Source organism: Nicotiana attenuata, unplaced genomic scaffold, assembly GCF_001879085.1.
Source record: "Nicotiana attenuata strain UT unplaced genomic scaffold, NIATTr2, whole genome shotgun sequence".
NCBI classification, from domain to species: domain Eukaryota; kingdom Viridiplantae; phylum Streptophyta; class Magnoliopsida; order Solanales; family Solanaceae; genus Nicotiana; species Nicotiana attenuata.
In genome coordinates, this window is record NW_017672104.1 from 195,177 (window position 1) to 207,619 (window position 12,443).

At 35.4% G+C, this 12,443-nt stretch overlaps 1 protein-coding gene across 1 annotated transcript; it reads left to right on the forward strand.

The window, feature by feature from the left end:
* Positions 1–8,234: 8,234 nt before the first annotated feature.
* Positions 8,235–11,319, forward strand: LOC109211855 (E3 ubiquitin protein ligase RIE1-like; the record flags this gene model as incomplete). The annotated part of the gene is given in 5 exon segments (XM_019375440.1): positions 8,235–8,382; positions 8,565–8,638; positions 8,791–9,335; positions 10,211–10,547; positions 11,177–11,319. Coding segments are annotated over 3 exon segments (992 nt in total), but the record flags the coding sequence as incomplete, so codon positions are not given.
* Positions 11,320–12,443: the final 1,124 nt, after the last annotated feature.

A 12,443-nucleotide genomic window follows, 5' to 3' on the forward strand; every position in this document is an offset into this window, starting at 1 on the left:
TAGAAGAGGAGCAATACCTAAATAAGAGTACCTAAATTCATGCTTTAAACTATGAATTATACATTTATAAGATAAGTAAAAAAGAGTTTTAAAGGGAGGAGTTTATTAATGTATTAACTAAGTTTAATTTGTTCTTGCTTTATTTAAATAGATGGAACATCGTTCTTGGATGTACAATAGGAATTATCCTAATCGGCGGGGATTGCGGGAGGATTTTGTAGAAGGGGTTGAGGACTTTATTAGACATGCAATGTTACTTCCGCCATACATAAAAGAAGGAGTAATTAGGTGCCCTTGTGTTAAGTGCGACTGTATGAAGTTTGGAAAACCGGAGGAAGTTAAGGTTCATCTTTATATGAAGGGGTTTATAGCGAATTACACTGTGTGGACTTATCATGGAGAGATGGATGGTAGGATGGGATATTTCATAACATGGTTCTTGGTGAAAGTAGTAGGTCGAGGGAGAATAGAAATAGTGATTCCAGAATTCATGATATGGTTGCGAATGCTTTTGGAATGCACTTTGGGGGTGAGCCCAACGAAAATGTTGAACAAACTCCTAATGATGAAGCAAAACGTTTTTATGAACAGTTAGAGGAAGCTAGTCGTCCACTACGTAAAGGTCGTCCGCACTCTGAGTTGTCTGTTGCAGTTAGATTACTAAGTATGAAATCTGATTGGAATATTTCTCAAGGAGCCATGGACTCTGTCATTGACCTTATGCGTGAACTAGTTGGCGAGGAAATCGAATTACCTGGTGATTTCTATAAGGCAAAGAGATTAGTTTCTAAGTTAGGACTTTCGTCAATGAGAATTGATTGTTGTGAAGATGGTTGCATGTTATATTATAAAGATGATGCAAATTTAAGCATTTGTAAATTTTGCGGAAAGCCTCGTTTCAAGAGGCTTTCCAGCGGGAAGATGGTCGCTATCAAGATGATGCATCATTTACCTCTTATACCTAGGCTAAAGAGGTTATATGCGTCGATGAGTTCTGCTCCTCATATGAGATGGCACTTTGAAAATAGAAGACCACCTGGTGTTATGTGCCATCCTTCAGATGGAGAAGCTTGGAAGCACTTTGATAGGACATATCCAGATTTTGCTAGTGAACCAAGGACCATTCGGTTAGGTCTGTGTGCGGATGGCTTCACGCCTTTTTCTGTATCTGCGATACCGTATTCATGTTGGCCTGTCTTTCTTACACCTTATAATCTACCACCCGAGTTGTGCATGACTAGTCCATATATATTCTTAAATTGTATTATCCCCGGTCCACGTAATCCGAAAAGTTTCATAGATGTATATTTGCAACCTTTGATTGATGAGCTAAAACAATTGTGGTACGATGGTGTTGAAACATATGACATATCAACCAAGCAGAATTTCAATTTGCGTGCTAATTTAAGTGGACAATTAATGATTTTCCTGCGTATGGAATGTTGTCTGGGTGGATGACTGCTGGGAAGCTAGCTTGTCCTTACTGCATGAAAAATAGTAAAGCGTTCACTTGATGGGGAGAGCCTCTCCGCTATGCGGGAGACTGTGACAAAGCTCACATCCGAGCTAGAAGCGTCCAAGGAAAGAGAAAAGCTTAGAGATGCTCAGTACATTGACGTGGTCGCTCAGTGCCAGGGCATGCAAGAGCAGATCAAAAATCTCCTAGCTGGATCTTTTTCGATTCCCCGGTCTTGGCCATCATCGCCAGAGGCTGCCCGTCCCCGTACTCGTTCGTCCCATCCTCCAAGTGGTCGTTCCTCCCGTCCTCCCCGTGATCATTCTTCCCATCATCGACAAATAGACCCTTCTCAATACCGTGATGATGATGAAACTTCATCAGAGGGTGATGATAATGATGTACCAAACAATCAATGAATTTTAGACAATTTGAACTAGACAAATACAATTTGTTTTCCATTGGGTTGTAATAAGAGTTAACTTAGTTTGGTAGTTCTATTGAAATTTACACTTTCTTGGTTTTAATGTAGTTTTTAATGTTGTTTTTGTGTTGTTGTTGTTGTTGTTGGGTTGTTGTTTGGTATTCTTATTGGAATTGTTGTTTGAATTGTTGTTGTTGTTGCTTGTTAGGGTTTTGGTATGACTGGCAGGTGGTGTAGCTGCCAAAACAGGCAGTTTCTGCCAAAATAATACACAGAAAAGCGACCAACTTTGGTCTCTATTTGGTCGCTTTTCACGTTCAAAAAAAATAAATTTCTGGAGAATAGCGACCAACGTTGGTCGCTACTTACCCAGATTTCTACAAAAAGCGACCAAACTTGGTCGCTATTTCGTTAAAAAAATAAAATTTCTGGTGATATAGCGGCCAAAGTTGGTCGCTAAAGTATAAAAAATAAATTAAATTCATGTATTTAGGGACCAAAGTTGGTCGCTAGTTTAATAAAATAAATAAATTATTGAATAAAAAAGCGACCCTGGTCTCTAGTTTCCAGATTTTAAAATATAATATTTGGATTAGAGACCAAAGTTGGTCGCTTCTTAATGATTAATAATAAATAAATAAAAAAAGTATTTTATATTTAGAGACCAACTTTGGTCGCCAAATTTATATTATTAAATTAATAAAGCGACCAAAGTTGGTCTCTATAATCAATATCCGGAATATTTGGTCCATTTAGCTTAGAGACCAAAGTTGGTCGCTAATTAGCGACCAACTTTGGTCCCTAAATAAAAGAGACCATCAATATAGCTACCAGGTCCGTTTGGTCGCTTTTTGGTCGCTTTTTAGCCAATAAGCGACCAACTCTGGTCGCTTTTTGCGGTCGCTTTTAGGCGGATTTCTAGTAGTGTAATATGGTGAAAAGAATAGTTAAACCTCGATATATTTTTATTTGATCAAATTAACTCACCCGAAAAACATGCATTCTAAATATGCATTACTAATGTATACAGTTTATTGGGAAAAAAAAAATCAAAGCATCAAATATTGATTAAAGTAAACAAGTCAATTTCCATGATTTAGGGAGAGCCTTAAGTTTTAAACAGAAAACCATGCATGACGAAAAGATGATAATTTAGGATGTTGGAATGATGGGAAGAAAAGAAAAAGATTAAAAATTGGTGGTGTAACGTTTGGAGAAGCCATGTAACGTTTCAACTAGCTAGTGAGGATGTTGACGATCCAACCTATTGATGCTACATATATAGACTCGCACAATATTAATTGAGGATAGACGGATGTCAAAATAGTGTAATTTTGATACGTCTACCCTACCAACTACCGAGTACCAACCATGGCCCTCCAGCGCTCTATAATTTTTCTGCAAAAACCATGAAAACTTTAAACCTAAGTATCATAATTTTCGAGTCGAAGCTAGTTGTTCTTTCAATAGTGATTGCTGATGTCCAAGAGAACAAAGTTTTTGTCTTTTTTATTTATAACCTTTAAAAGGGTAAACTTTTTCGCGAGCCAAGACCAAAGTAGGGCATTCTTTTAGTAGGGCGATATTACAAGTTCGAAGGTTCCTATAAATGTACGAGTCAGAATGACAAAATATTCATGAGAAATATCCTAGCTTGGAGAATCCCTTCAAGCGTTCCTAAAAAAAACACAAACTGAAATTATACATAAATGCAAATTGTTATGTACACAGTACACGGTATGTTTGGAGAAAAAATAACCTAACAAAAAGTACTCCTTAGGATTTACTTGTTTTGCACGTATCATAGTACCAGCTCTGACAGTGGCTGGCCACAGATGCTAAATATGCTTTTACTGCTACTTTGATTAGGTCGCCATCTGCTATCCTAAATGATCGTCAACCCGTTAACTATATTGTTTTTATTTTTTGAACCTCAGGAAAACCCGCAACTGCAATACCCTCTGTCACAGGCTCTGTCTTTCCGATGAGTATTCTGTGGTGAGCGCTCTGTGCGTACTGGGTAAACTCCCCACTGTGCACTAGTCAAGCCCTATATGACAGACTCGACCCAGAAGGCATTGAGTACTCTGTGATAAGCACTCTGTGCGCACTGGATAAACTCCCTACTGTGCACTAGTCAAGCCCTATATGACAGGCTCGACCCAGAAGGCATTGAAGGGGATTGATCCCAGGTCATTTGTACGTATGACCACCTTCCGGACCAACTGAGACATCCCGAAGGACCCGTTAACTATTGTTACTCCTCATCATTTCCAAAATATATATCTTTTTTTTATCAAATTAAATACTACTCCCCAAATATAGCTATCCGAATATAATCAGTTATCATTTCTATAATTAAAAATAAAAATGGACCTTACAAGCGTTAACAAGTGGCAGAGCCACGCTTGTCCAAAGTGTGTCATAAATTATATTGTGTAGATAAGTAATTTTTTTTATATTTGTTTACTATATGTTTAATCCTCTTAATTTTTTCGTGTATTTATTGTTAGTACACTGTATTTGTAAAATAATTCTGGAAATATAAATGAATATAAACAGAAATGAACATAAACAGAAATAACAGAAAACAAATTCGAGCCCACTGAATTCACAGTGTTTCCTTAAGGAATTTAATCCCCTCCTAGTACCCAAGGTTATGGATTATTTCCTCCTAGGATAGAACGAATTACACACTGGTGTAGTGGTACTGCAAACCCCAGTGTTTCAGCGAACACAAAGTTCGGAAGCAAATCACACTTACTTTTGCTTTGTTTGATGCTAAAAGTATGCAGAAGAAGGAGAAGAAACTCAGAAAATCATAGTGAAATTCTGAGCAGAATAGTGTTGTATTTATAGCCAAAGTTGGGCTGAAATCTGAAGAGGTGCAACACTTCAGAATGACTGTTTATGCAAAACGGCTACAACATAAATGCCATTATATAAATGCCATTACATAAATGCCATTCATTGGGCAGCAACGCTTTGGAAGTTCTAGTGTGCTTCAGAGATTGGATTAGATTAGAACGGCGAAATCAAGGGCGTGACGAGGTAGATGATGAGGAAGACCAAGAAATTGGAGATATAATGGTTTATGGTACCGATTATAATACCGGAAACCAAGAACCTCACATTGACATGAAAGAGCTTTCAAAGATGATGCAAAACATGTGATTTACTATTTCTTCATTTTTTTTAACAATTGTTGTAAACTTTTAATTTGCAAGTTCAGAAATTTAAAAAATCAAAAAAGAACTTGCAAATTAATTTGAAGTATTATATTATTCAATAAAAATATCAAAGTTACTTAAATATTGTAAATTTTTTATATAGTCTTATTCAATATTTTTTATATAGACACTTACTTTCTATTTTCAAATTTAGAATTTTTTAGTTTGTTCTTTTAATTCTAATCCTTAAAAGTTCAATTCTAATCTTTAATTTTAACCCTTAAAAGTTTCAATAAACATTGAAAAAAGAAAAATATAACTTAATATTATATATATAAGTTATATATATATATATATAATATATATATATATATATATATATTTATAGCCCCTACCCGCCCGAGCCCGTTAAGACCGAACCAGTACGGCCCTTACAAACCGAAAAATTCCTAGCCCCCACCAGCCGCGTTAACCCCAGCTCGATAACAACCCGGCCCGAAACCGAATAATACATATAAATATACATACATATATATATAATATATATAATGATATATATATATATATATAGGCCCTACCCGCCCAGCCCGTACAAGAGACCCGTACGGGCACCTACAAAACCCGAAAAATCCATAGCCGCCCCAGCCCGTTAACCCCAGATCGATAACAACCCCGCCCCGAAAACCCGACGGGCTGAGTTTTTTGTGTCGCAGCCCGTCCCAGACCGCCCGATTAAACAGGTTTAGTCAAAGTCACCACTTTGCCAGAAGTCATTTTTGAGAAATATCTTCCCACATCCCATTCTTTAGGATTGCCCACCAAGTTGCATTCGGAAAGCATGGCACATAAGTCCATCAACATCATCATGCTTTTAACCGATGTTTGCTAGCTTGACCCTTCTTCTTGTCTTTTCTCGGGAGCTCGACACTCTGTAGATTTGGTCCGCGTTTTTCCCAACAGTTCTGTAGCAAATTTCCAACTGAACCGCTTCTGTTGGGTTGTATTTTTGGTCAGAAGCCTTCTTCCTCTTTTTGTCTCTTAAACAAATATTTTCTCCCATTTTGTTGAGTTCCACGGTCTCTCTTTTCAGCAGCTTTGTTGTACTCTTCGATTCTCAACCGAACAATGAGATCTTCAAGGGACATCTCCTTGCGTTTGTGTTTCAAGTAGTTTTTGAAGTCCTTCCACAAAGGAGGCAACTTCTCAATCATCGCTGCTACTTGAAATGCTTCATTGATGACAAGACCTTCAATGAAATTTCTGTTAGTAAAAATACTAAGATCACTACTTTCAACATCAATATTAATTTGATTTATACCTTCAGCAAGGAGATCATGAATAATCACTTGCAATTCCTGGACTTGGGTAATAACAGACTTGCTATCTACCATTTTGTAGTCCAAAAACTTTGCAGCAACAAACTTTTTCAACCCGACATCTTCGGTTTTGTATTTCTTTTCAAGCGCAGTCCACAATGCTTTTGACGTTTCCACGCCACTGTAGACGTTATACAAAGTATCCTCCAGCCCGCCTTAGAATATAATTCTTGCACAAAAAATCTGAATGCTTCCACACCTCAATCACGAGAAAGCGTTCAGTTTCTGGAGTTTCATCGGACAGCACAGGAACATCTTCCTTGATGAACTTCTGGAGACTTAGAGTAGTCAAATAGAAGAACATCTTTTGCTGCCAGCGCTTGAAATCAATCCCGGAAAATTTTTCGGGTTTCTCCGCCGGTGCCAATGCTGCCGGTGTCGTTTTGCTTGTTGAGGTATTGGCAGTCACCATTGGAACAGCTTGGTTCTCATTCTCATAAGTCATTTCTATAAAAGAATGACACAAACGTTAAAATCACGTAGATTTTAATCTCCAATAGAGTACAAAACCACAAAGGTTTTACTCTCCAGAAACAGTAAGTACAAATACAGAAAATATATCTAAATTCCTTAAGCTTGTTAGTACACTGTATTAGTAAAATAATTCTAGAAATATAAACGAATATAAACAGAAATGAACATAAACAGAAATGACAGAAAACCAATTCGAGCCCGCTGAATTCACAGTGTTTCCTTAAGGAATTTAATCCCCTCCTAGTACCCAAGGTTATGGATTACTTCTTCCCAGGATAGAACGAATTACACACTAGTGTAGTGGTACTGCAAACCCCAGTGTTTCAGCGAACACAAAGTTCGGAAGCAAATCACATTTACTTTTGCTTTTTTTGATGCTAAAAGTATGCAGAAGAAGGAGAAGAAACTCAGAAAATCATAGTGAAATTCTGAGCAGAATAGTGTTGTATTTATAGCCAAAGTTGGGCTGAAATTTGAAGAGGTGCAACTCTTCAGAATGACTGTTCATGCAAAACGGCCACAACATAAATGCCATTACATAAATGGCCATTTACTCAACAATAAAGAGGGAAAATAAAGAGGGAAAATTGAAGAGGGCAGTTACTTTTCTGTTACCAAAACAGAAAAACGGATTGGATTTAATATTAATATTTAATATTAATATTCTGTTATTAAAATAAATATTTAATAACATTTCTGTTAATATTTTACTATTAACAAATAAATTTGGTCCAAAAAGCTAATCAATCAATCATTTGACCAATCCAAATCCAAATCCGAATCCGAAGCCGAGCGAGCGACGACGACGGCGCGAGGCTTGCCTTCTTCTCAACTCTTTAAGAGCTAGAAGAAGAGCAATTGCTTATATACCCATAAAGCCTCTTCCTCTTCCAATATGGGACAATGTCCATTTGCCAAGGGGGGAAACTTAAAATTTCAATCAAAAATTTCATTTCCCTCCATTTCCCATTCACCCTCTTTTTAAGTATTTAATATATTAATTAAATATATACAAAATCCAATATTTATTTCTTTATATTTTGACTCCCCTTAGTAAAAATTCTGGCTCTTTCTAGTGGTTAACGTCAGAAAAGTAAATTATCTTTTGCGGATGTTCTAATTCAATTCAATTCGTGAGTATATGCCCATTTGAAGAACTACAAACTTTCAGCTTTACTTCGCTTCCTAAATAAACAAAAAGAAAAGAAAATTAACGTCACAGGAAGTTAGGCAAAATGGTTATGGTTCTCACCATCTCATAAAAGTTCACTTGGAATCAAAGTAAAGCTGTTCGATTCTTGGTCACCATCTGAACCCAACTTCAACAGCTTCCCCTGTCATGTTGATTCAACTCCATCTCGCCTCTCTCTTCTTAAGCATTTCCTTTTATTCCCATTTCCATCTCTCTCTCTCTCTCTCTCTCAGTATCTATTTTCTTTCACCGTTATCATACTTTTAGAGTACAACCACTTCATTTATCAGGTATTCCTGCTGTTAAAGTTCTTGAAATATGGCATTAGAGGTTATTTTTTCAAAAATAGTTGTCAGCATATAAATTGTGAAGCTGAAATTGGACCATAAAATAGGTTGAATAATTAGCTGGTGTTAGATCATTTCAAGCATGGGAATTCTGTGCACACTCACAAGTTGTCTTGTGCATGCAGTTACCAAAATGAAACATATAACTTGCATGAGTAGAAGTTGAAAGTTCTTGGAAATTTCTCCCTGTTGACAATAGGTAAGAATTTAAGTTATATACACTGTCAGTGGAAAGAATGTCTACACTATTACTGTAATTTTACTTGTTAAAGTAGCATATTAGTTATATCTGCTTTCTTTTTCTTGTTATCAAATCGTGTTTATTATAACAGTCACCTATTATTAATACAGATCGATCAGGTCCATACTAAATATTATTCCCTGATGAATACACGATACTTTCTTACACTAGTGTCGCTTTGCCATTCGAGCATTATTGTATCTTTCCCACCAATTATTTCACCAGCAGCAGGAGATGAAAGAATGTCTGGCGTGGGTGGAACTAGAAACAGGTCTATTCGGAATATTTCCCATTCTTCAATCTTAATAAGAATGGCCATGAGAATATCAAGATCAAGGTGGTTTAGTTTCCTAAGAAGGGTTTTCCACTACCAGAATGGCTCAAGATCTGATCTTGGATCAAATCCCTTCAATTCAATGACTTGGATGATGATGGAGTGCATTGCCTTAAGTGTCCAAATAATTATGGCCTCATATACACTGGCTGTTTCAAAGGAAGAGAAGCCAGTTTGGCCAATGAGGATATGGGTGTTGGGATATGTCTGTGGCTGTATTATTAGTGTCATGTTGCTTTACTGGCGCTACTGGGCATTCTATGTGAGGCAGCAAAGAGATGATTCTGACATGGAGCAACAAAGAAGCCATGATGAATCCAGGTGATTAATTAGTACACATTCTGTACCCCTTTTAGCTGTCTCTAGTACTCTTGAAGTTTTGATGTTATTTTTGTCCAAGGATGCCCAACATCCAAAACTCGAATATTTCAAACGGTTTCATAATCCAAAAACATTAAGAAAACAAAGTGGCTTACTCGTGACAATGGTGGGCAGGGTGTAACAGAAAGATGTTTGGAACTTGAAGTGAGTGTTACTTGAGTGGGGATATACAAATGATGTTGGAGTAATAAGAAGAAACAAAAGGAAAAGGTCATATTTGCTCCTATGTTATTTGAAAATTGCTTAATCTTTCCCTCTGTTTCACTCAATTGGTCCGTTCATATATCCGTGGTTAAAAAACTCCATTTACCTTTGATCCCTAACGGAGTTCTAACCTAAAGATAATTTTAAACAATAGTTGAAATTAAACTAGGGGTGTATCAATGTGCTGGAGGCAGAGCATAGGGCACGTGAACCCATGTTTCTCTCTCTATATACATGTGTGCAGCAAAGCTCAAGGAGTGGCCTATGATCCAATGATTATTGAGTGCACCTTTACAAGTGAATTTAAATCTCAGTTTGTAGGCATGTTTAGTGTCCCCTCTTGTGTTGTGATAAAGTACTTTTTTCCCTCTCTTTTATTTAGTTTATTCATTCAAAAACAAAAAAAGTAATGCAAGGTTAGTCAAAAAGGAGATCGCAAAACACTGCAGGACGAATAGTTGATCTTCTAAGTTGTTACGTTATCCACGCTCTAATTGTCAGACTATGATCATATGAAATATTAGATGTTGTGCAAAAATATGTGGGATTTCTTCCTTAAGCATAATAAATATAAAACTAAGACTTGCAAATTTCAACAATATATATGATAGGGCATTGCATGCGATGGAGAAATTCAGGACCGGCGTTGAGCTATTCTATGCCATATGGTTTGTGATGGGAAATGTTTGGGTGTTTGAATCGCGCTTTTTGTCTTACCATCGTGCTCCTAAACTTCACTTGCTCTGCATCTCTCTGCTTGCCTGGAATGCTGTCACCTACTCTTTCCCCTTCCTATTGTTTCTATTGTTATGCTGCTGTGTCCCAATTCTGAGTAGCTTTTTAGGCTACAATATGAACATGGGATCCCTAGATCGAGGGGCTTCTGATGAACAACTCTCCAATCTACCCAGTTGGAAGTACAAGGAACAACCCAAAAATGAAAATGTGGTAAGTGATCTTACCTACTAATTCTATTTTTCATGCACTCTAGATATCTTTTAGATGATTTAGTCGTGTAATTTTTTTTTACCATGTCAAAATCTAAAGATTTAACTTATATGCATTGTTAGAAATATCATTTTTTTTTAATACAAGTAACCTGTTGTATATTTTCAAGCTAGTAATCTCATTTTTAATAGATGGTTATTTATAGTTATCTTTTACCTAATATAATCCGGCAAAGCTTCTTTTACACTATTAACGCATAAAGTTAAACTCAAAGTCTAAATATTTAACTTATCTACATTGACAGTGTAAAAAAGTTTTGCAACTGCATTTTAACTTATCATAAAAGATGACCTAATTATGTTTTAGGGACCTAATCGTATAAAATTTCCTTTGAATTGTTAATGGATAAACATTAAACTCAAAGTCCAAAGGGTTATATAACTTATACACTTATATAGGTTAAAAAAATTATGCTATTATTGTATAATTTGACTTATTTTTAAGATCACAAATCTTACTTTTTTTACAGATACTTACCTATAATATCGTTTAGGTGACCTTTTTGTAATTACAGTTTTAATATACAAAAGTTAAAATCAAAGCCTAAACAAATTTTTGTGTCACAACAGGAATGTTGTATATGCTTAGCAAAGTACGGAGATAAGGAAGAGATCAGAGAATTGCCTTGTTCTCATATATTTCATCTTAAGTGTGTGGACCAATGGCTTAGAATTATATCTTGTTGCCCTCTCTGCAAACAAGAACTGGAGAGGTAAAAATGCATGAAAAGCTCCTCAAGCTTGATACTTCATGTATTTTTTGCATGCTTTCTCCCGTCTTCTCTCTTTTTCCACTCCTTTTGTTTCTTTAGCCCAATTTTGAATCAAAGAGTATGTAGAGAGAGATACATTGTATGGAACATATGGTTAACTAGATAAATAGAAGCCACTGTTAATAGATAAGTAGATCAATTTAACATGGCATCAAAACCTAATCCAGGATTTGAAGGTTACGGGTACTCTCTCTCTCTCTATATATATATATATGATTCAGCCACAAAGACTAAATAGAAATAATGGATGATTCAGTTAATTTTTGGTTAATCCAGTTAGGTCTTTTATTTATAAAAAGACAAATAAGTTCGATTTTACTTCATCTTTTTTAAGCTTGATTTAATTATGTTCTTGGATAAAAATACAAAAAAATAATATTTCATGAATGTATGCCTCCAATTAGAAAATTTTCTTAAAGACTAGCTTAATTAAAAATTTTGTTTGACTCGATTAATTATCATTACTTTTGGGTTAACTTTTTCAATTTAATTGTTGAGTTATATGACAATTATTTTCAAAGACTCAAAACCTCTATTACTCAAAACATGTTTTTCAAAAACTAATAAATGATACAACTCAAATTATATTCCATTATATAAATTAATATTGTATCACTAAAAAGAGAGAAACTATATATTAACTAAAATTTAAAATTAAGCATAAAGAAATTGCTTATGAAATAAGACATAATTGTACACAGCAAAATGAAGGCTAATGCAAAGAAATTTAAAAAAAGAAAGAAGATAGAGGAATCCAAAATTAATTCTAACGGCTAGCTACCGAAATTGACAAATCCAACTATTACGGAAACACAATGGGAGATGGCTTTTAATTTATTCAAAGGGAATCATTCATTATTTTATTCTTTTTTGGCTTTTGTGCTATTTAGATATTAATATTTTATACATACTTGTGAAAAATATAAAAATAAAACTTTTGCAATAAATGTTAGTTTTTGCCTTTTTCTATACTAGCATCTATGAACGTGCGTTGCACGTTAATAATGGCACATGATGATTTACATATTTATTTATACGAAAGAACAATACAATTTAATTAATGA